The sequence below is a fragment of the Sander vitreus genome, chromosome 13, assembly GCF_031162955.1.
Source record: "Sander vitreus isolate 19-12246 chromosome 13, sanVit1, whole genome shotgun sequence".
Taxonomy (NCBI): domain Eukaryota; kingdom Metazoa; phylum Chordata; class Actinopteri; order Perciformes; family Percidae; genus Sander; species Sander vitreus.
Genome location: NC_135867.1, coordinates 28,763,043 through 28,787,946, shown reverse-complemented (window position 1 = coordinate 28,787,946; position 24,904 = coordinate 28,763,043). Strand labels below are relative to the sequence as shown.

Sequence of the window (24,904 nt, the reverse complement as noted above, 5' to 3'; positions counted from 1 at the left end):
GCATTCATAAAAGTTATCTTCAGTTAAAATACAATACAGTGAGTAAATAAACAATGAACTAAATCAAATCATTTTAGGGAGCCATGTGGTTTGCTCAGACTTCACCTGAAGTGTCGTCAGTCGATTTACGCCCACTGTCTGGACGTGGACCAATTGAAAGTATTCCGACGTCACTCACTTCACGTGGACCAACCACGGGGCAGTGCGTGGAGCGAGGTGGGCGGGTTCTGGATTGGAGGGTCATTGCCGGTTGTTTCACCAGGCGTCAAAACCATATATATGTCAATGGTCAAAACAGGCGGAGTTAACTACCGGAGACAAAGGTGTCTTCCTTTCAAAACAAGAGCACATAAATTGTCTCTGCTAGTCCCATTAGCGAAACACTAGCTTAGCACTTTAATAACAGGTTATCTGTGATTGTGAAATTACATGAAGTTTTCCTCCAAGGCAGCAGACAGTTAACGCACTGAACACGTTTCCCTGAGTTTGTTTAACTAGCTAACGTTATCTGTTGGGCCGCTATAATAAAACTACTTTGAGAATGACATTTACAGCAATTTTTGATTTTTAAATGCATTACATGATGCGTTACATAGTTACTTCACTCACTCACTCATTTTAAACGCTCAGCTATCTGGGTTGGGTCGGCGTGGGCAGCAGCTATCCAATCAAAAATAACTATTAGAGTCGGTTGCTTTACCTGCCTGTCTAGTCTACGATGTGTTTTGCGCTTAAATGCCAACCGGAAACAGTATGTTTGGTTGCTGTTCGATTGATGTCAGTTTTTCTCCAAGCAGCGGCTTCAGTGGATCCAATGAGGTGACGCCGCGTTCCGGGCCCGACTGCTGAGAGCGAGCCGGTGATAAGGGGAACTAAAAACGACCAAGCGTGACAACAAAGAGGCTCTGAATCAAGGCAGCAAAACTAATCTCAGAACCCGGCCGGAGAAGCCCAACCAACACTTATTTGTTCCGGCTGAGGAAAGGTAAGTTCATGCTACAGCAGCACAGTGTGTCAATCATGCTTTCATACTGCTGGTTGTCAGACAGTGAGCTAGCTAACAGTACCGTTAGCTGTCAACTTATGTTAGAGCTATTTCTTCCAGCTCAATAGTGATGGCTTTTTAATTGGAAGGGTCCAAATGTGGTCCACGTTGTCCGGTTGCTTTTGAATTTAACGGTTAATGGTTAATGGTTAACGTTAACGACGTAATGCTAAACAATAATTGTTGTATCCAACTTGGCTGTATAACGTTAGCTAATACACATCAGCCACTTCTACAACTAACGTTAGCCAGTTCATCCAAGTAACGTTAGCTAATCTCCAAAAGCTAAAAGACTAGACTTTCAATGTTTTCTTTTTCTTCGAATAATGTGGGTTTGAGTTGTGTGCATCCATTTTGCATTCATGCGTCACTGCCTCACCGGGGGCTAACAGTTAGTGGGTTCTATGCAGATTTTTTCTCTTCATTAATCACAATATAAAGTTAACGTTACTCAATCAGAATGTTAAGCTCTTCCTACAGTATGCATTTGCATCATTGAAAAAACCCATATACTCCCATATTTCTATTAAACACATATTTCCTCATGAGTGCAGAGTGGTTTCTTGTAGATATTAAAGCTTTAGCCAACATCAAAGCTTGACAATGATTGTAATGCCACGTGTTTGGAAGTGTCAACGTGTGTGTGTGTGGGTGGGTGTGGGATCAGGTGCATGAACTGCTTTGCATATCCTTGGACAAAGGCCGTGGCACTACCTGGCAGTGGTACACCAAGTTAAACAGCCACATTAAGCACTGAAGAACCACGAGGAGCCATAAGCAGTGTTTGGACATTTATCAAAAGACAGAGTGTGATGTATATCTCGGTTTCCCCCTGTGGAAAAGCCCTGTGAATGTTGGCAAAAAGGTCAGGTTTGGCTTTTTAAGTGGGAATCCTCTTGTTCCTCATTGTGTTGCACCTGCTCCCACATAAAGAATGGAAAGGACATGCAACAACACCGGACCAAAAGCATGTCTACAGGGGTTCTGTGTTGATGGGGGGTGTGTGATGAGGTTCAAAGCTTAAAGAGCTCATATTATGCTTTTTGGCTTTTTCCCTTTACTTTATTGTGTTCTATTTCTCTTTTGTGCACGTTATAGGTTTACAAAGTGAAAAAGCCCAAAGTCCCCCCCCAAAGGAACACACGTTATAATGCTCGCCTAGCTGCTAGCATGGCACGCCCTCATACTCTGCTTCTGACTGGCTGGTAGTCCTTACCTAGCTACTGTCAGGGCACGCCCTCATACTCTGCTTCTGACTGGCTAGTAGTCCTTACCTAGGTACTGTCAGGGCACGCCCTCATACTCTGCTTCTGACTGGCTAGTAGTCCTTACCTAGCTACTGTCAGGGCACACCCTCATACTCTGCTTCTGACTGGCTAGTAGTCCTTACCTAGCTACTGTCAGGGCACGCCCTCATACTCTGCTTCTGACTGGCTAGTAGTCCTTACCTAGCTACTGTCAGGGCACACCCTCATACTCTGCTTCTGACTGGCTAGTAGTCCTTACCTAGGGACTGAGCATGTGCGACTCCCAACAAAGATGGAACAGAAGTGAGATGTCTCACTCTGTAGCTAAAATGGAGAGCTCAACACACAGGGTGAAAAGAGGAGCTGCAGCAATGTGCAGTTCAACAAACATATGGTGTTTTTTGAAAATTAAACCATGTCAACCTATTCTGATATAACCTCTAAATACAATTATGATCCTGAAAATGAGCATCATATGAGCACTTTAAAGGTTCGAAGCTGAGGTTTTACCACACTTGGAAAATATGGACAGAGTTGGGACTGGTAAGGACCTGTGCAAATCCTCCCAGTTGAATTATATAACTGTTTTATTTTTGTTTTCTCTTTACAGCTCATAATGGGGGGGAGGAAGCTGGCGCTTGCTGTTCTTTTCTGCCTTGTTCTGGCAATGTTGCCTTCTCACACAGGTAATATGATCCATCCACATACACAGACATATTTTTCTAACGTGAAGCCCTGGTCATGGTGTGGAGCAGTGCTGCCAACCAAAAGAGATTGAACCAGCACTGAGAATATACAGCGCTTATCCATCAGTGTGGAAATAGATAAGCTAGATCAATAATGCAACTCCTCTGTACCTCGGGGTCTTTGGTGTTACCCGCCTGCCTTGCTGGCTTTATCAGGGTTTCCGCGGGGTCTTAAAATGTCTAAAAAGTCTAAAATTAGTAAAAGTATTGTGTTCTAGGTCTTACTTACTTTTCCTACGTCAATGTAACCCTACCTCTAATGCTCATTGAAATGTTCCTGCAGTGCTTAAGAATGTTATTTTTTTTTGGTGTTGTAGTTCTTTCTTTGCTAATCCAAATATAATTCGCTGTATTACGACTACAAATGAGAGCAACATGCAACTTATATTGCAGCCGATCTAGACACCAGTCCTATAATGCCAATGAGGAAATCAGGGAATTTCCGGACTCTGACGTCTGACTTTGTTTTTGTTATCGTGATATAGGTCTTTAATTTTGATTCATTATGGTCTTAAAAAGTCTTAAGTTTATGTAACGCCTGTCTCTGTGTTTGCAGTGACTGTAGCCGTCATGTCCGTTGACCTGGGCAGCGAGTGGATGAAAACGGCGATAGTGAAACCTGGCGTGCCGATGGAGATTGTTCTCAACAAGTGAGTTTTTGTCACCATCGTGAGACACACCTGGCGTGCCCACGCCAACTTTTCTGTTCCCCTAAGGACACGCTAAATTAATGCAAGTGAAGTGAATGCAGCATGAAATGACATTTCAGAGTTGAACACTATTGTGTTTTCTTCAGGGAGTCGAGGAGGAAAACCCCCACGGCTGTATGTCTCAAGGAAAATGAAAGACTTTTGGGAGACAATGCACTAGGATGGGTATGACTTCTCAAGTGTCCTTAATGGAGTTAGATAGAATGTCAGCCCGATGTAGTGAATATTGTTTGCACTGTCAATGCATTATTCACAAATTCAAATGACCTGAAAATAATGTAATAATTTTCCTTGTGTGCTATTAATGGTCACATATTGTATACATTTCAGTCTGTGAAGAACCCCAAAACAGTTTACAGACACCTCCAAAGCCTCCTGGGCAAAAAGCATGATAACCTCCAGGTGGAGCTCTACAAGAAACGGTTCCCTGAGCACCAGCTGCTGGAGGACCCAGTGAGAGGCACAGTGTACTTTAAGAATTCAGAGTGAGTCTTTATTCCCCCCCCTGCTTCATTTATTCAATTTCCCATCATATAATAAATGCTATATGAAATCATTCATCTATTACTGTGTTGGTCCAAATATAAGACGTTTTTTTTCTCCCCTGGAATACGTCTGGAAAAAGTGGGGTCGTCTTATATTTGGGGTCTAGACTTTCAGCTGTTCAAGTCTCCAGGGGCTTGTTTTAGAACATAAGGGACGTCACCTAGCCTGGAAATCCAGACCCAAATCTGAAAGATTAAGGGTAATGAGTAATGAAAGTGGCCCAAATCTCACTGCACACAATTTGATAATACTACGACCAATCACAACACTACACGGGGTGACGTATCCAGAGCCCCATACGCTTAGCTACCAGCGGAGCTAACTGGTAGATTAAACTGTCGTCATCTGTTTAGCTGGCCTCTGGCCCGCCTCTATCAGATACACCGATGTGATTGGTGCAGCTCGGCTACCAGGGCATAGTTAATGAGCAGCATTACTCAATGCCAGAGTGACTCGCTGAGCTAATTACAACTGTGCTCCCGCGAGAACTCTGGATTTCCAGGGTATACCTCACCTGTTTCAACAGCCAAGAGAGAAGTCAGCTATAAACTATAGAAATGAAATAATAATAATCCATTTTATTTTAAGTACAGCGGTCGCTACGGAAACCATAACTTGCGTGTGTTAAATTTGGAACCGATCAGCTTCTAAACCAAATTTTCCAAATGATTCCAATAAACAATTCCATCGGAATCGAAATTCTGTTCTCGATGCCCAATCCTACTCCCAAATCATAATAATCATGTTCATGTCCACTGCTCTCCTCACAGGAAATCAATGGAGCGGCCGGCGCTAAGCGCTTTTGCCGCCTATCATGTGTAGGCTTCTTTAGGGGTGCTATAGCAGTTGCATGGAAACCTCAATACCAAAGTACCACCTGCAAAAATATTTTCAATAGATGATGATAAAAAAAACCAAAGAGACATAAGCGTGGTTTAGAACGGGGCATCTGATGTGGATCTGTGCTTGGTGTCTGTGGCAGAGAGATGCAGTACACGCCGGAGGAGCTCCTCGGCATGGTGCTCAACTATTCTCGTGTGCTGGCTCAGGACTTTGCAGGTGAGTTTGATCGTGGAAGAAGATGCATCATTGTGACATGTTGGAATATGTGAAGTAGGGCTGCACAAGATATTGGTTTTTTTTAATCTATCGACAACCCAAATATCAACTGGCGCAATAAACACGTCGCTAAAGGCTGCGCCACATCGCCAAAGACACTCAGAGGTTTTTTGTGTTAGTTGTAAGAAAATATCAGTAGGAAACTGCATTTTATAATGGAACTGTCATTCTTTTGTAGTGGTGCCTTTTTTATATTCAATTCATTGTTGAATTTGTTCAAAAAAAGAGTGATGGGAATGACTTCATTTGTTTTATATTCAACAAGCAGTTTGTTGTGTTAAAGCAGAATACAGACAGCAGCCGAACTGAATACACTTTAATACTGATTTATTTATTGCAGGTAATATTGATATCGTGCTATTCAACAACTATCTATATATATATATATATATATAAAAAAATTTTTTTTCTTCCTCCTCCTAATCTCTCCCAGAACAACCAATCAAAGATGCAGTGATCACCGTCCCGGCCTTTTTCAACCAGGCGGAGCGCAGGGCAGTCCTGCAGGCTGCACAGATGGCCGGTCTAAAGGTCCTTCAACTCATCAACGACAACACCGCCGTGGCCCTGAACTATGGCGTCTTCAGGAGGAAAGATATCGACAACACAGTTAAGGTGCACATTCAGCATTACTCCCAAACACGCGTCAAGAATCCCTCTGGTGATATTCTATCCTATTTTGTTATTGTCAACTAATCCCATGAAAACACCAAACCAGCAGTGAATGTATCTACTAACCAGTATCATGTGTATCAAAGCCTGACATATCTTCTTCTTCTTTTTCTGTGCCATAGAGCTCCATTGTTGTCCTAAAACTATTAAAACACATCAGTGTTGCACTTGCTGACATGTTCCATAATTACCATGAACACACACACTCGAGTTTATTTTGACTCAGACACACACACACACACAGTCCTGCTACCATAAATACAGTACTCACTACAGCACCTGTTTGACTATTTAGACTGTGTTAAAAACTGCCCAGCTGTTTTAGGAAATGACAAAAAAAAACATGAAACTATATATTTGTGAGTCATTTGTAAAGATGTACATCTTCAGTAGGAGCCAATGGGCTTGGAGTTGAATGCCACAGAAAACAGAAACTAACTCATTGTTGGTTTTGCTCCTCATAAAGAGATTTGATGATGATGAACATATAGATTGTCAAAGACTGACAGCTTCATCCTAAAATGTATCTTACCATCTGTTACTGTGTAGGATAACAAGCTCAACTGATAAGAGACCGCAGCTTGCTGAAAGTGCGATCTTGTTCCCTTTCAGAACGTGATGTTTTATGACATGGGCTCGGGCAGCACAACTGCCACCATCGTCACCTATCAGACGGTCAAGACCAAGGAGTATGGCACCCAGCCCCAGCTACAGATCCGAGGCGTCGGGTGAGTCCACTGAGAACGCTCCTCCCAGCACGGTGCTGACTGTGTCTAATGTAGGGCCAGGCGATACAGAGAAAATCAAATATCACCATACATTTGATGTGGGGTTGACTGTTGGTGCGTTCACAAAATATCTTCACAATGAGATTTGTGATGAATAATCATCAATAATGTGGATACAATGACTAAGTGGGTAAAGGTGAATAACAGAACAGCTAGAACAGTCTGGTGAGTTCAGACAATGACATCACTTTACTGTAACGCAGCCTTTAAAACCAGGAAAAGACAACACTTGTGCCATTTTACGATACCCAGAATTTAAGACGATATCTACCCTCAATTATTGATGTTGATATAATATGGATATATTGCCCAGCCCTAGTCTAATGGTACAGAGAGCCCGGCCTGTGTCGCGCCAGTCTGACATGGTGATGCAGATAAAAGATACTGCTTTTGTCTTCTCAAACCTTTTCAAGACGGGGAGAAACATGTTCAAGATTAAATAAGATATGTTGCAATAAAACATTAATAAATGGTTTCAATGGGCACCCAGCTCACCTGGTAGAGCGCGCCCATATATAGAGGTTTACTCCTCGACGCAGCGGCCGCGGGTTCGACTCCGACCTGCGGCCCTTTGCTGCATGTAACCCCCCCCTCTCTTTCCCCTTTCACGTCTTCAGCTGTCCTATAAAAATAAAGGCCTAAAATGCCCAAAAAAAATCTTAAAACAAATAAAATAAAAGTAGTTTCAAATATATACATAAACTAATACACAATAAAGTAATGTAATAACCTTTATGGTAGGAGATGCATGTGATTGGCTAAGGCGTGAGGGGGGGTGGTGACTCCTCTGAAATGGAAAATTCCATTATGAAATAAAATATAAGACCATGTAAATGAAGTGCAATATACTGTTATGAGAAAATAACCTTTTAATAATTAAAACTCAATTCATATTATAAATAGAATTTCATACTTTACTATTTATTGATGGTGTATTTCACTTTATTTCATGATTATTTAATTGGTAATGTGTTGTTTCTGTTATTGCTATCATATGTGAAGATTGCAAAATGCATTTTAGTAAATAAAAGAAGAGTATTTCACATTCCCACACTGTGCTTCAGTTTTGCTGACGTGACTTGGAAACATGAAATGACTTGTGAAAACGGGCTTCCTAAAGGTTTTCTCTGTGTTTGCAGTCTTATTGTCAACATCAGTACAGGGTGGTGTGTGCATCTGTAATACAAACAGAGGCTCAGTTGTCAATGTAACCAGTGGGAGGTTCTTCTTCACTTTACACACTTTTCACATATTTGGGGCATTCTTAAATCAAGTGAGAATGCAGTCATTCTTAAATTAAGTCAAGTAAGATTTTAGTCACACATTATATTAATCTCTGAAGACTAATCGATGTCACAAGGCTTTGGTAGATTTTTCTTATTTCAGTCTTGGCTTACCTCATCCTGTGTGAAACTCGGTAAACAGGAAGACGCAGACCACACACAACATGGCCAGATATCCATCTCCACCTGCAGTGTGGGTAGCTGACATTAGAAGAAGCTGATAGGCTGCCTCCCAGGTGGAACTTTGGCATCCACATCTTCATTCCAGTCAGTGTACTGTGGACCAGTCTCATTCAGCAGTGCTAGTGCACGTTTAGTAGAGTTATTTTGTACACAGACAATGTTAACATGTGGTTTGTGGATAGGCAAATATAAAAATAAATGTGCCAGTTTTTTTTTTTTTTTTTTTATGGTTAACGAAAGTAGTGAAAAACCTGAAAGTGGTTTCACGAATTAGAGGAAGGAAGACAAATTAGTTTTGCTGATGAAACTGCAGTACCATGAGCAGTTTAACTTAGTCTGGCTCTCTTTAGGTTACACTGAGCTTGGTGGTCATAACATAAATCTGTGCACTCTGTTTTTATATCCAGCTCAGAGCTAGGGCTGCACAATTATTCGCAATGTTATCGAAATTGCAATATGGACTAGTGCAATATCCATATCGTAGGGGGGTGCAATATTTGTTAAAGGCAAAATATGTGTCAAACCATTCTGAATGAAGTATTGTGGTGCTGCAGAGACATTCCGGCCTACAAACCCTATCCTACAGACTAAAGAAAACATCTTTGTTTGGTACAGATCCTTTTTTATATTTTTCAATGAGAATTATACAAAAATGATCATTCCCTCCAATATCGTAAATCATATCGCAGTCAAAATAATCACAATTAGATATTTTCCTAATATTGTGCAGCCCTACTCAGAGCATGTTAATGGATGGGTAAGAGGTTCTTAGCTGTTAATTATAATCACATATCATAGCCATGAGAGGAGTAGTTCATATGCCATGAAATGAAACGGTGAACCTTTGGGATATTCAGTCAGGTGAAATGTAGGGTGGGGGGGGGGGGAATCGATACAGCATAGTATCTTGATACACAGACGCCAAGTATCCATCTATTACTTTACATGTGTTGGTCAGTTTGTCTGCTTGACAATCCCATTTTGCAGCAATACAACTGAAGTGAGATGAACAAACAGAGAAATGTATCTTTTTAGATTAAACATGTTAACAAGTTTCCTCTTGGGGACATAACTAGAAATTGGGAAAAAATTCAAGTTTGGAAAAAAAAGGTAATATATTGCAATATGTTTAAAATCCCAATAATATACTTTAGTGACATAAGTATAGTGATGATATTGTATCGCGTGGCCTGGTGATTCCCACCCCTACTGAAATGTATACAATATAATAGCACAACTAGAATGTGAAACACTTAAAGACTGTTCAAAGTCCTGCTTTTTCTCTTGCCAAAGCAGAGCGGTAAAGTCCAGTCTGTGGGGGGAAAGGCTCAAAGAAGTTAACCACTGATAAGGTCTATCTGATTGAAATGTGCATATATAACTTACTAAGATGATTAACAGTCTGTGGGTTGTTTTTTTTCCTGTAAAAGACAATTATGGGTGTAGATTTTATTTCCAGTCATCCTCTCATTCAGTCTAAATATGTTATACTCACAAAGTTGTCCTATGTTATCCTGAGCTGCAGTGATGGAATGAGTGTAGAAACACCCTGTTGGGAATGAAATATGAAAGAACCCTCATGTGCAGCTATAATTACCTGTGTGTGACCATCTCGGTGTGTTACAGTAGAAGCTCTGTTTTAGTCCCAGAGTGGAAACCTGTTGTGTAAAAAATGTCATTCTCATGATTTGTAAAAACAGCAACTTGGTAAAAATCTTTAAAATGAACAGGAAATACAGTTCAAGTTTACATTTTAAATGCAGCAACAAATTGGAAACAGGAATTAAAATGTGGGTATATAATGTACATATGTAAATATACCCCATTGTCACCGATACGACCCAGCTGTTTGAGTCAGTTTCAGATCAGTGCATCCCTACATAATGGCTCCTGGTGCCTGAGCCATCCACAGATAAGGATTATAGATGCTTCATGTGGGTGTGTGTTTATCCTGAAGTGTATTTGAAAGATAGGAAATGCTTCTTGCTTTTGATTGTTTAAAAAGCCCTCATTATAAAATGGTACTTCAGCCCTCAGACTAAGGTGTGCTTCTCTTGTTCTGGCTATAGGTTTGACCGTGGGTTGGGGGGCTTTGAGATGGACCTGCGACTCCAGGACCACCTGGCCAAACTATTTAATGAGCAGAAGAAGAGCAAGAAAGATGTGAGGGAGAACCACCGAGCCATGGCCAAGCTCCTCAAAGAGGCTCAGAGGCTCAAGACCGTGCTCAGTGCCAACGCCGACTTCATGGCCCAGGTGAGTCCAGGGACCTGAACACGCAACCCTTAGTCCATCCAAAACCATGGCTGTAATCCATCTGCAGCACCTGGAAAATGACTTAAAATACAAAATGTGAGGCTGTTTTTGAATCTTAGAAATGTTGCAATGTCTCTTGAAAATGTGTTTTCTTCAGGTGGAAGGTTTGATGGATGACATTGACTTTAAAGCGAAGGTGACCAGGATTGAGTTTGAAGAGCTGTGTGCGGATCTCTTTGAGAGAGTGCCTGGCCCGGTGCAGGACGCCCTCGCCACTGCAGAAATGAAGCTGGTCAGTATTCTCATTACCTGGCTCTACAAGTCGTATCAAGTGTCCCACATGATAGGATAAGATGAAACTTTGATGATGACATTTGGCTGTAGGGCACTGCAGACTCAGGATACAGAAAAGGTTGATAAGACTAGGCCTAAGAAAAGAGACTCCTATCAACAATGGGCTATAGACTCCTATAGTCATATGATATACATGCGTTGTCCTGCAGCCCACCATTTTTTTGAAGGCAGTCATGACTTGTATTAGAACTGCTAGACACGAGATGTCTTCGTCGTTTGAAAAGTGCCTTCTAACTGCACTGTAAGTTTCATGATTTTACATCACACTAGCCAGGGCTTTGGCTAGTGTAAACCTTTTCAAACCGGTTTGATATAAAGCAAAATACCAGACCGGACCGGTATACTGACTTTTACCACTAGGTGTCGCACTTGTCTCACCCATCCCAGAGTGAGACTGATGAGCCCATAATGAGTGGAGCGACTTCAGTCCACATGGTGGCGGTAACGGCCCCATGACTTTTTTTTTTCCTTAACACTTTGCCTCTTTTCAGCTCGACTCTTTCTTTCAGCTTTACATCCAAAATCTCCTCCTCCATGGCGCCACCTGGCATTAATGGCGTATAGCCTGTCAGACACTAGTGGCTCGTTTATTTAAAAAAAAAAAAAACTTTGTTAATTACGTTGTCATATTGCTTATTATTACCACTATGAGGCAGCTACTTGGGAAGTTTAGTGAGCTAATCAACCATTAAATGACGCTTTACTACACTGAAGCTAACGTTAGCCCCCAAATAATTCTAGCAAGCTAAGCTACAGTAACATGGCAACAGTAGTTTACTACATCAGAGCTATTTTAAAAAAAAATTTTTTATACATCCATGTTCACGAGCTACACGTCTGTGTTTGGCGATGGCATTGATTTCAGACCATAGCAGAATGCAAATGCTTGAGGAAATGTAGCTTGTGTGGAGCTAACACATTACTTGATCAATAAAAGAGCGTAGCTACTGAAAAGCTATTTAACAGCGACGCTACAGAGAAATGTCGTTCCAACACCGCTGCAGCGCCTTACTGCCCAACCCTGCTTGGTTCTAATGCAATAGGCTAAATTGGATTTAGAGCTGTGATGCCGTCGGCACAGGTTGCTGATGTAGGCTATCGACTTTTAAATTTGCCGGAACCTGTCATGACAAATGCCAGTTCAACCGGTTTGCATAAAATCAAACCAATTCAAGCTCGTACACGGGACCGGACCGGCAAAACCGTAAATCAGCCCACCTCTACATCACACTTATGTTAGTAGGGCTGGGTATCGTTCAAAAATTTTCGGTACCGATACCAATAATACCCGTTCCTAAACAATACTTTTTTTCGATACCAATATTATAAAACAAAAAGAAATTACAACAGTACACATTACGGCACGAATCCGACTACGTGAGCCGTCTCTCTGTAACGTAGAGTTTTTCCTGCGTGCCTCTACGACATGTAACCTCAGACAGCCAATCACATTATAGGTCTTGGTATAGAAGCATGCTGCGTGCTTATTGGCTCACTGACTCTGAGATTTACTCCTTAGGTATTGGAATTGGGTATTGAATGACGAGGCATTTTTCAATACTAGATACTTTCGAGTCAATTTGGTCAGTGCCTAAGAAGTCTTGAATTGGTACCCTATGTTAGTTACATACTGGACCACGATTGGCTTCCAAACTAGTTGTGATGTCAAAAGACCGGCTGGTGTGTACATATGTTAAACTGATATTTAAGGTGAGCACAGATAAACTTTCCCCCTCCAGCAGATGGAAAAAAAGGTCTTCCAATGTGAAACTCTGCACATACGTCGTTCTGCACAAGTTTGGTTAGGGGATAGATATTTCTCCTTCTTGTCCTTCTGTCTACATTGCTGATTGGAAGACAAAGTGATAGTGGCACAAAAGCAAAACTCATTTTGGCCAAACATGTTTAGGTCATTTGCCATTCTTAAGGTGTGGACTGATGAAATGTTATTGTAGGGGGAAATATTTCTTTGAAATAATGAGAAGTGAGTATAAGTGAATGGATGTTTGTATTACTGCTGATAATCTGAGTTCTTCTATTTGTGCCAACAGGATGAAATTGAGCAGGTGATTTTAGTCGGTGGCTCCACTCGTGTCCCCAAGGTTCAGGAAGTGCTGCTCAAAGCTGTGGGGAAGTATGTGTCAACCATTGAGATATGAAGAACTTTCACTTTCACGAACATAAACCAAGAAGTACATTCTCCCACAACTTTAACCTTGATTCCACATTGCTTTGTCACTGACTCGTCAAACTCTTACCCCCCCATAGACACACACACTGTGAACTTTAGCATGTTCCTCATTTAAATTGCGACACGCAGTCACGGAAGGCTTGTATCATGTCGACAGTTTTGTTGTCATCACTTAGAATTCCTCATGGTGGAGACAGAAAGTACACACTATAGCTTTAAATCTGATATATTGTACATATTTTTCCTATTCTATATTTATGTTTCTTGACCTGTACAGTACTTATTTTCTCTTGTTTATTGTTATGCACCAAAACTCTAAGGCAAATTTTCTATATGTGAAAACCTACCCGGCAACATACCTGATTCAGATTGAGAGCAAGTAAAGTTTTAGTTGAGCAGGTTTGGTTGGTTGTAACTGTGTGTTTGCATGCAGAGAGGAGCTGGGCAAGAACATCAACGCAGACGAGGCGGCTGCCATGGGCGCCGTGTACCAGGCTGCTGCCCTCAGCAAAGCCTTCAAGGTGAAGCCTTTCCTGGTCAGGGACGCAGCTGTCTTCCCCATTCAGGTCAGTGCAGGTCATTTAACGCCTCATGCTGCTGGAGACGCATTTAAATATTTCAAAGTTATAGGCTTTGCTGATAAATGAACAATATTAAACCTTGGTTGGGGAGCTGTATTTTAAAGGGTAACGTTGTTGTTTTTCAACCTGGACCCTATTTTCCTATGATTTTGTGTCTAAGGGACTGAAACAACAATCTTTGAAACTGGTCCAGTATTAAGCGAGATCTCTGCAGTTGGCAGTGGCGAAACAAGCTGCAATGTAACGTTATTGGGCAAGTGTGGACCTTCAATTTCCGTCACTAAAAGTCCTGATTATTTACATGGAGTGTGGTGGGTTTGTTGATAGGGATTTCTAAGCTGTTTCATGTTAAACATAAAGGATCTTACTCTTTAACAAAGTCATATCTCTGTAGGGATCCTTTCCATCATGTTGTCAGACTCTTAAAATAATAATCTGAGTCTGTCAGTGGTAAAACAGATCATTTAGTGGACGCTAACATTTGTCCTATAGGGTTGCAGCCCGATTTGCGGCTGCCGGTTACAGCGTTCTTGCTCAATACCGGACCAATTTTAACAATTTCTGTTGGCATTAGTCACTTAGACACAAATGCATGGGAAAATAGGGTCCAGGTTGAAGAAAAAAAATAATTACCTTTTTAATAGCACTCAGCTATGGAAGTGTGTTCAAAATGGATATGCAGTACACTGTTCAGAGTGTTTTGGAGCAGGGCTTGAATCCAAATGGGATGCCATGCCTTGGTCACAGTTGCAAAATTAGATGTAAGAATAAATCCTGAATAAAACCATGTTAACCCCGACCACATGCCATCTGATTCCATCAGGTGGAGTTCACCCGTGAGACGGAGGAAGAGGGGATGAAAACGCTGAAACACAACAAACGTATCCTCTTCCAGAGGATGGCGCCCTACCCCCAGCGCAAGGTCATTACATTCAACCGCTACAACGATGACTTTGAGTTCTACATCAACTACGGAGACCTGAGCTTTCTCAGCCAGGAGGACCTCAGGTTGGTTGGCTGCTTGCTTTGGCACTCTCTGCTTCCTGGAGCTCAGGGAAAAGGGTTTTTCTGCACACAAATTGGATCACTCAAGCAGTGTGACTAAATATCGTTCCTGGACGATTGGTAATAAAAACTAAGGACCAACTAGGAGGAACCAAAGTTTACAGATACGTTTTTTGATGACGTATTCTAGCACTTGACTTTGACGGCTTTCAAAGAGGTTCAGCTGATTCCATACATCACTTTATCCCTCGTGATTTGAACTATAGAGCTGCACGATATGAGGAAAATATGCGATAAAGTTGGTGATGACAATATTACTTGCGATATATTACTTGCGGATATTAAAGTGTAAGTGCCTTTCTGCTGCTTTCAGTATTCTGCTAAATTACAACAAACTGCTTGTTGAATTAAAAAACAACAAAGAAAATAATTTTCAATTATTTATTGAACAAATTGAATTGAACATAAAATGCACCAGTAAAAAACAAAAGTGATTATACAGTGCAGTTTTCTACTGATACAACTAACACAAAACATCTCTGTCTTTAGCGATATGTCACAGATGGCGATGTGTTTATTGCGCAAGTTAATATCGTGTTAACAATTTAAAAAAAAATCGATATATTGTGCAGCCGTAATTTGAATGTAAGCCCTGTTCTCCTCTCTCTCCCTGTTTGGCAGTGTGTTTGGCTCCCTGAACCTGACCACAGTCAAACTGTCTGGAATAGGCAGCAGCTTCCAGAAGCACACAGACGCAGAGTCAAAAGGCATCAAAGCCCATTTCAACATGGATGAGAGCGGGGTGCTCCTGCTGGATCGGGTCAGTTCCACTTTGTTATTGAACATTCACACAGTCAAACCTGTAACCGCCAGCTCCTTTTTGTTTTTAGGATGCACTATTTGAGTGTTTTTACCTTCTGGTGTGTCAGACTTACAACCAATACATTTATTATTTTGTGTGGCGTGTTACAACAGAATGTGAAGTTTGGACTTATCATCCCGTTTATTGTTGCCTTAATTTGATTATACAGTTGCCAATAAAGACAACTGAGGCCATACTCGCTCCCTGAGTGTACTCTTCTAGTTTTATTGACTTAGTTGAACAATCCCAGAATGAAAAAGCTTTTATTTTGTAAATCAAGTTCATATTTAATTGTTGTCATCCACAGGTGGAGTCTGTGTTTGAAACCATTGTGGAGGAGAAAGAAGAGGAATCAACATTAACTAGTAGGTTTTGCAAACCTATGTGTTACCTATCTTAGAAGAGTGGCACTTGGGGCCCATTTTCGTGTACCACTATTACCGGTAGTTTTCTGAAATTGTCTTTGCCCGTCTGCGTGGTATTTTGCTGTGCAGATTCATTCAAATCAGGCAGCACAAAGCATGTTGTTGATATTTTCGGTGGAAATTGGGTCCTGCGTCAGATGCGCTCTCATTTTAATCTGTGCAGCTGTCTGCGACGGCTCCGTGCAGGCGGATTATCTTTTGGGCTTTTATTTTTGCCTTTTAATCGATAGGACAGCTGTAGACAGGAAGGGGGGGGGAGAGAGAGAAGAGGGAGGTGACATGCAGCAAAGAGCCGTGGGTTGGAATCGGCCGCTGCGGTAAGGACTGGGCCTTGGTACATGGTGCGCACGCTCTACCAGGGCGCCCGCTGAATAAATGTATGTATCTCTACATGATGCTGCCAAGGCGGAGCTGGGGTGCTGTGTCTCTGCACAGAGCCAGAGAGGTTTGTAACCCCCCCAGACTTCACAAGACACAGGAAGCTCTTGGGTTTGGAGGAGCTGCAATGTTTATTCAGCTTTAACCTTGACTGTGCATTTACTGCCACTGGACAACTCTGCCCCGCCCGCCAACACCTCCCTGCCCTACTGCTCCACATGTGGAACATGCCTTTTTACTGATTCATGCATTACATTACATTCATTGATTCATGCCTACATTGCATCATTTTATCCAAAGCGACTTCCAATTAAGTGAGAGGGAGGGGAACATGTTTTTAGTGGTGGGGGGGAAACCGGAGCACCCGGAGAAAACCCCATGCAGAACATGCAAACTCCACACAGACAGGCCCGGGACGACCCGGGTTTGAACCCTGTACCTTTTTGCTGTGAGGCTACAGTGCTGCAATTCTACAGCAGTTTTAGTTTGTACAGGACTTGTTAGTACTGACTAACTGAGCCAACAATTTGTTCTCTTTCAGAACTGGGTAACACAATTTCCACCTTGTTTGGAGGAGGATCGTCAGAACCCGCTCCGAATGTAACTGAACCTGTCCAGGTAATTGTGTCCCCATCAGTTAATCAGGGTCAGGGATGTGTTTATAAAGCAAGTACAGTGAGGCTTGTATGAACTAGATTTCACACTTAAATGGGTAAACTGCTGTACCTCCACGCCCAAGCTCTTCTGCAACCATTAACACAATTAGTTAATGATGCTCTGGCATGCCTGGCCTGAGATCGCAGCTAACATTGTTTTCCTGATTTTGGGCGTGCAGGATGAGGAAGAAGTGCCTCCAGAGTCTGAAAAGAACGGCAAGGACGAGGACGTAAAGGACACGGCCCAGAAGGACGAGGGCGTTAAGGACGAGGCCCAGGAGGACAAGGAGGAGAAGCAGGATGATGCTGAGAAGAGCGCAGGTGAAGGAAAAAGTGAGGAGGGCACAGAGGAGGCAGGCAGCAAGACTGATGCCAAGGTAAGACCAGTCACTCGTAATCTCTCCTCGAAACACTTTGATGTCAAATCTGGGGAGCGGTTCTAAATTTTGTGTAAATCTATATTCCAAACAGACTAACCTGTACAGACTTGGTATTGAAAGTAACCTTATTTCTGCTGGTAAAGGAGGAAAGTGATGGAGAGAAATCTGGAAATGTTGAGGCAGAAAAAGATGAGGAGGAGAAGAAGGCAAAACCTCTAAAAAAGAGCAAGATCGCTGAAGAGATCACGGTGGAGCTCGTCATCAACGACATCCTCGACCCCACTGCAGATGATGTCACTGCTTCTAAGAAGAAGTAAAGCTGCAATTTCTTTTTCTTTTCAACTCTTGTGTTTTTTGCTTCTCGGTATAATTTGCTTAAACAAGTCTTTGTATCTCTTCAGGTTGCAGGATTTGACAGACCGAGACCTGGCCAAACAGGAAAGGGAAAAGTCACTTAACAGCCTGGAAGCGTTTATCTTTGAGACGCAGGTAAGCAACAATAGCTTTTATTTTTTCAGTTTTTGCTTTTTATCCATTTGTGTTTTTAAGAAAGTTATTAATGTAGTTTAAAAGGGAATACAAGCCAACATAACATAATCCCAGATGTTGAATCCTTTCATGTAAAGATACAACCTGTGTAATCAAAAAGTAGCCTGCTTTATGTTTGGGTTGTTGTCCCTCCTTTTTGTTTGCTTTTTTTTATTTTTTAATCTGGCAATCCTGGAGGTGGAACATCGTGGATATAGACTACCGGGCGTGTAACCTGGTGTAAAATTGAAATATGAAATAAAATGATTGAAGGAAAGAAAGTAAACTGCAAGAGAGAAAGCAGGATGTAATAGAACCTTCATATAGAACCACATCACCTCCCAAAAACACCCGACCTGCTTTCTCTGTCCAGGACAAGCTGTACCAGGAGGACTACCAGCTGGTGGTGTCCGAGAGCGAGAAGGAGCAGATGTCAGACAAGCTGAGCGAGGCGTCGGAGTGGATGGACGAGCACGGCTATGACGCCACCACCAAGCAGCTGAGAGAGAAGCTGTCCCAGCTGAGGAGCCTGTGCAAGGACATGTTCTTCAGGGTGGAGGAGCGACGCAAGTGGCCCGAGCGCCTGGCCGCCCTGGACAGCATGCTCAACACCTCCAGCTTCTTCCTGAGGCAAGTGTTGAAAGGAAGGTGGAGGTGTCAGGATTCTGTGGTGGGTCAGTACATTTTGTATTGACAAATATTTTTACTTTTCTTTCAAAGGAGTGCCAAACTGATTCCAGAGGATGACCAAATCTTCACTGAAGTTGAGCTGAATATGTTAGAAAAAGTGATCAACGAGACGATGGTAGGTGGTGAAAGTACTTCATGTTAGCATGCTGTCCTCACACTACTGACCCCCTACTCTGGATAACCTTCTTAAAAGGGTACCCATTTTAGTGTTGCTCTTCAATAAAGTTCAGGGGACTTGCAAAGAAATAGACGAGTCAAAATTAAAGCAGTAGAGGCTTTGAAATCCTGACCTTTTAGTTTCTAGTATGGGTCAAATGCTCAATTTCCCATAATGCATCTCAATAGGGACTGTTTTTAGATGCTCCTTGCCTGGTAAATGCCCACATCTCTCAAACTCCATGTCCCCAGACCATAATGCAGGCTGTCCTTTTATAGATTTCTTGTCTTCAAGCTCAAGCTGAGATAACCCTGACTACATCACTATGACATCATCTTCTCAGACTTAAGAGAGGTCCTTCCAGGGCCACTGTGCACGTTAGAACCATTCCCACAGGCTGAGTAGTTCTCCTCGTATCAGGTGTGACATTGTCTCTGTCCGCTCCAGACCTGGAAGAACCAGACGGAAGCTGAGCAGGAGAAACGCTCTCCAACGGAGCGGCCCGTCCTGTTGTCCAAAGACATCGAGTCCAAGCTGGCTCTGCTGGACCGAGAGGTCAACTACTTGCTCAACAAGGCCAAGTTTGCCAAGCCGAAAGCTAAAGCCAAAGCCAAGAACAGCACCAGCTCTGATAAAAGCAGCAAGGCCAACAACACGGCCGAGGAGAAGGTGATCCCTCCCACAGAGGAGAGCACGGACACAAAGACTGGTGGGTCCAACAGCAACGCTGGACTATTGGTGCTCCCTTGTGAATATGAAAAAGTATTAGAATTGTAATAAGGCTTAAAATAACTTAATGTATGTTTTTTTTATTTGAATACAGAAAGCCCAGAGGCGGTGCAGCCGGGCGAAGCCCCGCCCACTGAAGAGAGCACTGTACATTCAGACTCAGACAGCCAATCACAGCCCACAGAAGAAACAAATACAGGTCGGTCTGCCAAACCTGTTGCTGATGATGCCGGAGAACTTTAGGGGGTGGACAAAATAATTGGAACACATTCACTGTGGTCCAATACGTGTGTCTCAGAAATGAACTGAACAAACTCCTGGCTGAGGCAGTCTCAACACACACTGAACATTATATTACTGTAATGGATCACATTAGCTTTTTAATCATTCTCTTACTTTATAACAGTGAGTACGTTCACATGCATACCAATATTCCACTATTATTCCAAATATGACAATATTGCAAATTTGATACAGCTCATGTAAACAGTATATTCCGGTTGGATATTCCGAATAACGCCTTTTTCTGAATATAGCATTTTTTTCCATTAAGACGTGGGATATTTTGGTATTAATTGGTTTTAGAGGCATTCTTTGGACATGTATACAGCGCATTCAGAATATGCGTCTCAGTCGGGGGTTTTACCGCAGGCTTATGGTCAGCTCTGTGCGTTGCTATGGTTACTGTACACAAACCAACCAGCCAACAGTTTGCAAGGCTGCAGAGCCGATAAGAAGGAGAAACACAGCTACTTTTAAACATGATCAAGGACTTGGATATCAACAGGTTTCTGAATATGAGCACACATCGCTATGACGACCTTTTCAAGAAGCTGGTTGAAGGGATGGAAGAGGGACGCTGTGTTTGCACGTCCAACATGTCCTCCATTTTGCACGGCTGCATGTAAACGGGAATATTAGTGGAATATTCACTTTCATTAACCGTGGAAACGGCTTAGTCGGAATATCGTCTTTTTCAGAATAAGGGCAAAAAGCAGAATACTATGTGCATGTAAACGTAGTCAATGTAGTGAGGTATGAGAACAGCTAAAAGCTCATTCGTGCTCCAGGGCCAGTTGAGTCACATGACGTCTCAAAGCTTTACACCTCTTACTTATGTCCTGAGTGAACCGGAGGAAGGCACAGTGTGGTTTTCATTCATTTTATTTGTAAACTGCACGGCAACTCTGGTCATTTTCACATGAAAAAGAGGATTCATTCAGGAAAACAAGGAACACATAAATGTAATACTTTCAGTAGAAGATAAAATAAGCTCACGTCTGGACCATGAACTGTAATGACACAAACCAAAATGTCATGAAATTGGAGTGACAGGCTGTTTCTTTTGTTCCAGCTGTTGGGAAGTCTTAACTCTTACATAACAATGTGATGTAAGTTAGTACATTAAAGGGTTTCATTACATTCTCATCTCATCCAAAAGAGCATTTGGTTTCCATTTTGACGAGTTCTCCCATCATTTGGTTTCACTGGGTAAATTCTGTCCCAGCACTCTGCTCATGTACACACAGGTAACACTCCTCCTTCTCTCACTGACATTTGCAGATCAGGAATTGCTCAGGCGTTGCTATAGAATAGAAAAGTCACATTTCAATAATGATTCTAATGCATCCTAGTCCTAATCAGATGCAAGTATTTTAACTGCAGCACAGCTGGTAAGATGACAAGCCAGGGCTGCATGTTTCCTTCTACTGCCAACCAAGGCCCTTTTAGAAATGTTTCAGCCATTCAGTCTCACCTATCAGGCTTCACCATAGCAACAGCTTTTGTGTGTGCCTTTTAATAAATCTGTAAACATGGGCTTGAGTTCCTCTTGTAGCGTGGACTGGAGAGGTAACATGTTCCCTACGTCTAATGAACTGAGTTGATGTAACCCCACATACACACAGTATTCATTTTTCCCTTCTCTGTCCTCATTTCCAGGACCAACGGAGAAGGCCCAAACTGAAAACCACATACAGGATGAATTATAACAGCTGGAACCAGGGGAGAAAAAAAAAATCACTATTTATTGACAGTGTATAAATGTTCAAGTTCCTTCTCGCTCTGTTTTTTCTGTTGGGTTTTTCTTCAATTTCATTTATTATGTCCGTGTTTATTGAGCTGCTGGAAGCTGATTGGATAAGGATTGGAGACCACTCATCTTGCCCCCCCTCTTTCCTCTTCTGTGCTGTTCATCTCTCTCTTGTCTTTCATGGATTATGTAAGCAACTGGCACTTAAACTCCATGAAGAAGCAGTGCAACAAAAATAAAGGCCAAGACGGCGTCTGTACGTTATAGATGCAGGTCCAGATCCAATCCCTTCTCACGTCCAACCAATGATCACATCCATGCTAATAAAGGGGGAGATGGAAGCAGTGCTTGGCCTTTTTCTAACTATATGGACATTTGACGAGGCTGAGTGCTCTTATACTCTGGTTTGTCAACAGAACGTTTAACGTCCTGCTTTATCCGCTGTCCTGGATCCCCAACCTTGCTGCGTTGTTTTGAGAATAGTATTTGTCCTAACACCTGAACCTTTACTGACTCCACGGCCGCTCAGGAAGTGCACTACTTACTGGTGTTGATCACAGCAGAGGGTGGGAGGGCTGCTTTACAGTCTTTTGGAGGATTCTCAATAGATATAATTATTCTTTTTAAACCATGACAAAAAATGTAAGCAATTCACTCACATACAGTATATAAAAAAATTGGAAGTACAGTCAGTTAATTTGAATGCAAAGCATCTTCAATCTAGTGAATCATAACTAACAATATATCTAACGTTTTATGCTATGATGGTACAGTACAGGAGGTCATACTATAATTACTGACTGGGCTTTGAGTGGCTGTCCAATCAGAAAGACTAAATTCTACTAACGTGTCAACTGTAGAGTATTATAGCTGATATTATACTTGACCGGAAATGCTAAGGGAAGTTTTTTGTTTTTTACTGGTGCACATCCAACATTAGGCACCGCCTGTAGTCAAGTTAATTTGATTTATTTGTATATAGCCAATATCACAAACTACAAATTAGTCTCGGGGCTTTACAATGTGTACAGCATACGATCCCATCTGTCCTCTTCAACCCTCGCTTCACATTAAGAAAAACTCTCCAAACAAACTCCTAAAAAACTGAAATGGTCCCCTTTAGAGGGGTTTTATTGGCTGAATAGAATCATACACTCTCCTGACAGCCGTCCACCTTGTAGTAAGTGGTGTTGCTGATTGGCCACTCAGGTGCTCCTGTATGTGCACACGCAACTAGTTTTAAAACTTAGCTTAACGGGGATGATTTAACATTTAAACGGTGTCTCTACGTATTTGCGTCCCATAATTTTTCGTCCCATCATTTTACAGCTGGATAAACTAAAATGATGAATTAGAGTTCTACTGATGCCATTACACCCTTTGAGAGGAGCTTGAATGCGGTTCAGTGGCAGTGGTCAAACTCCATGTTTTCAAAGTCTCATAAGCTGCTAATCGTTGTAAAAGAGGTGGTGTGTTCACTGTTCTTTACCTCGACATGCCCTGTGCTGCAGATTCCTGCTCAGTTTTTTTTTTTTTTTCGTTAGAACCGGTGGGGGGTTGGGGGGGGGATCAGCTGTGTGTTTGCATCACTCTGGATTATGTGAAGGGCGGGGAACTGAAGAAAACGAAAGGCTGGAATCGGAGATGCAAACAATGTGTTTCTAAACTGTTAATAAAAAATCTTTTTTTGTTTTTAATTTAATGTCATTTTGTTAATGTATTGACGTGATTAGATTATCTTACTTTGGAGTTGGTACTTTGAACCAAACAACCCTGAGGGCAGTGGTGGAATGTAACGAAGTACATTTCCTCCAGTACTGTACTTCAGTCCAAATGTTGAGGTACTTTACTTGAGTCTTTCTCTTCATGCCACTTTCTACTTCTCCTCCGCTACATTTCAGAGAGAAATATTGTACTTTTTACTCCACTACATTCATCTGTTCCAGCTTTAGTTACTAGTTACTTTACACATTAAGATTCCTGCACACAAAACACATGTAGTTTATAAAATCTGATGTTTTATTCTAAAGTAAACTAGCCAACAATATAACGGCTACAAGTCCAGCTGAGATGATTAGACCATTAAACACACAACTGGTTGGATCCTTTACTCTTTCTACAATGGGAGGATTTTTCTGCATTGAGTTTTACTTTTAATACTTTACCACCCCAGGCCTTAGATTGTATTATTTCTGTCAGGAAGTTAATATATATAATATACCCACCTCTACTCTGCTGGGTTTTGACTGTGAACCCTACAGGACGCCGTATCACGTTGAGGGCTGCTAGAAGCTCTGACCTGAAACAAACGCTGCATAAATCTGATCATTTTATCAAAACTTAAAATGTATGCAAGATTTTTTGCCTCTATTTAAATGGAAATGCATTTTGCTATTTGGAATTCAATGTACAATTTGGTCATGCTGTTTGTAAATGCATTTTGCTATTGCTATTTGCAATTCAATAACAAAGTGGCAATGCAATCCTCATTAGTCTCAATTATTTTTGATCAAAAATTAAAATGAAGTAACAGTACTAGTAGGGAGTATTTGTACAATGTGCACAGAATTGTACAGCTTACAGTATACAGCTTAACAACGAACAAGCAATATTGCAAACCAACTTCAATCATTTTGAACATGAATGTATAATAATGGTGCGTTCCATTTACCTCGGAACTCTGAAGCCGGGGCTGGGAATGATGTCACACCCGAGTTGAATACATTCCATTTACAAGTCTGATTTTTCATTGTGGGGTTAGCTCTAGCCCTGTTAGTCATTGTTAGCAATACCAGTTGATAAGCAGCATTACGCTGTTTTATGTGCATACAAACAGTGTAACAACATGTCCACAGATAGAAGTTGGACAGGACTGTGTGTACAACTGATTTAGTGAGACACAAATAAGACAGAAGTGCTAATAATCTGACTTCAGAGTACAATTGGAACACACCTGGATCCCACGTTCAAGGCAGAGCCTTGATGAAGCCATCATGGAGCTAGAAATGACCCTGGTGAGCTGCGCTGCTTCCGCATTGTGCGCCCAATAGAGCAGGCGCACTAGAGACCTCCGCCCAGGCTCCAGGAACTACATCCATGCCCAGGAAGTGCGCCATGCTGTGAAGCAAATGAAGTATACCTGCCAAACCATGGAATTGCAACTGCCAGGTGGTAATGTGATGCCCTCTGGCCCAAAAACTATTTTCCGCATTGACTTACATGGCGAAAGAGTCGTCTGTAAATCAGTATATTACTTTTTTTGAGTGTCACAACCCCCACAAAATGACTTTGGTCCGATAACATTTGTTAAGTCTAGAACTCATTTAATTCCCATTCAAGTT

The 24,904-nt window shown here is 41.8% G+C and overlaps 1 protein-coding gene across 1 annotated transcript; it reads left to right on the top strand.

The window, feature by feature from the left end:
- Nucleotides 1-802: 802 nt before the first annotated feature.
- On the top strand, nt 803-23,260 carry hyou1 (hypoxia up-regulated 1). The gene is made up of 24 exons (XM_078265276.1): nt 803-985; nt 2,903-2,978; nt 3,595-3,688; nt 3,835-3,913; nt 4,079-4,233; nt 5,277-5,353; nt 5,847-6,028; nt 6,698-6,813; nt 10,409-10,595; nt 10,753-10,887; nt 13,001-13,083; nt 13,574-13,706; nt 14,545-14,729; nt 15,408-15,546; nt 15,896-15,953; nt 16,933-17,009; nt 17,227-17,424; nt 17,571-17,740; nt 17,829-17,916; nt 18,329-18,585; nt 18,676-18,760; nt 19,250-19,511; nt 19,626-19,730; nt 21,473-23,260. Exons 2-24 carry the CDS (start codon nt 2,909-2,911, stop codon nt 21,520-21,522), a joined length of 2,985 nt encoding a protein of 994 aa, XP_078121402.1. The 5' UTR covers nt 803-985; nt 2,903-2,908; the 3' UTR covers nt 21,523-23,260.
- Nucleotides 23,261-24,904: the final 1,644 nt, after the last annotated feature.

Coding starts and splice junctions, on each gene's coding strand:
- hyou1 (XM_078265276.1), top strand. CDS start 2,909: ATGGGGGGGAGGAAGCTGGCGCTTGCTGTTCTTTTCTGCCTTGTTCTG. Junction 17,010..17,226: donor ATGTAACTGAACCTGTCCAG/GTAATTGTGTCC, acceptor TTGGGCGTGCAG/GATGAGGAAGAAGTGCCTCC. Junction 18,761..19,249: donor AAGTGATCAACGAGACGATG/GTAGGTGGTGAA, acceptor TGTCCGCTCCAG/ACCTGGAAGAACCAGACGGA.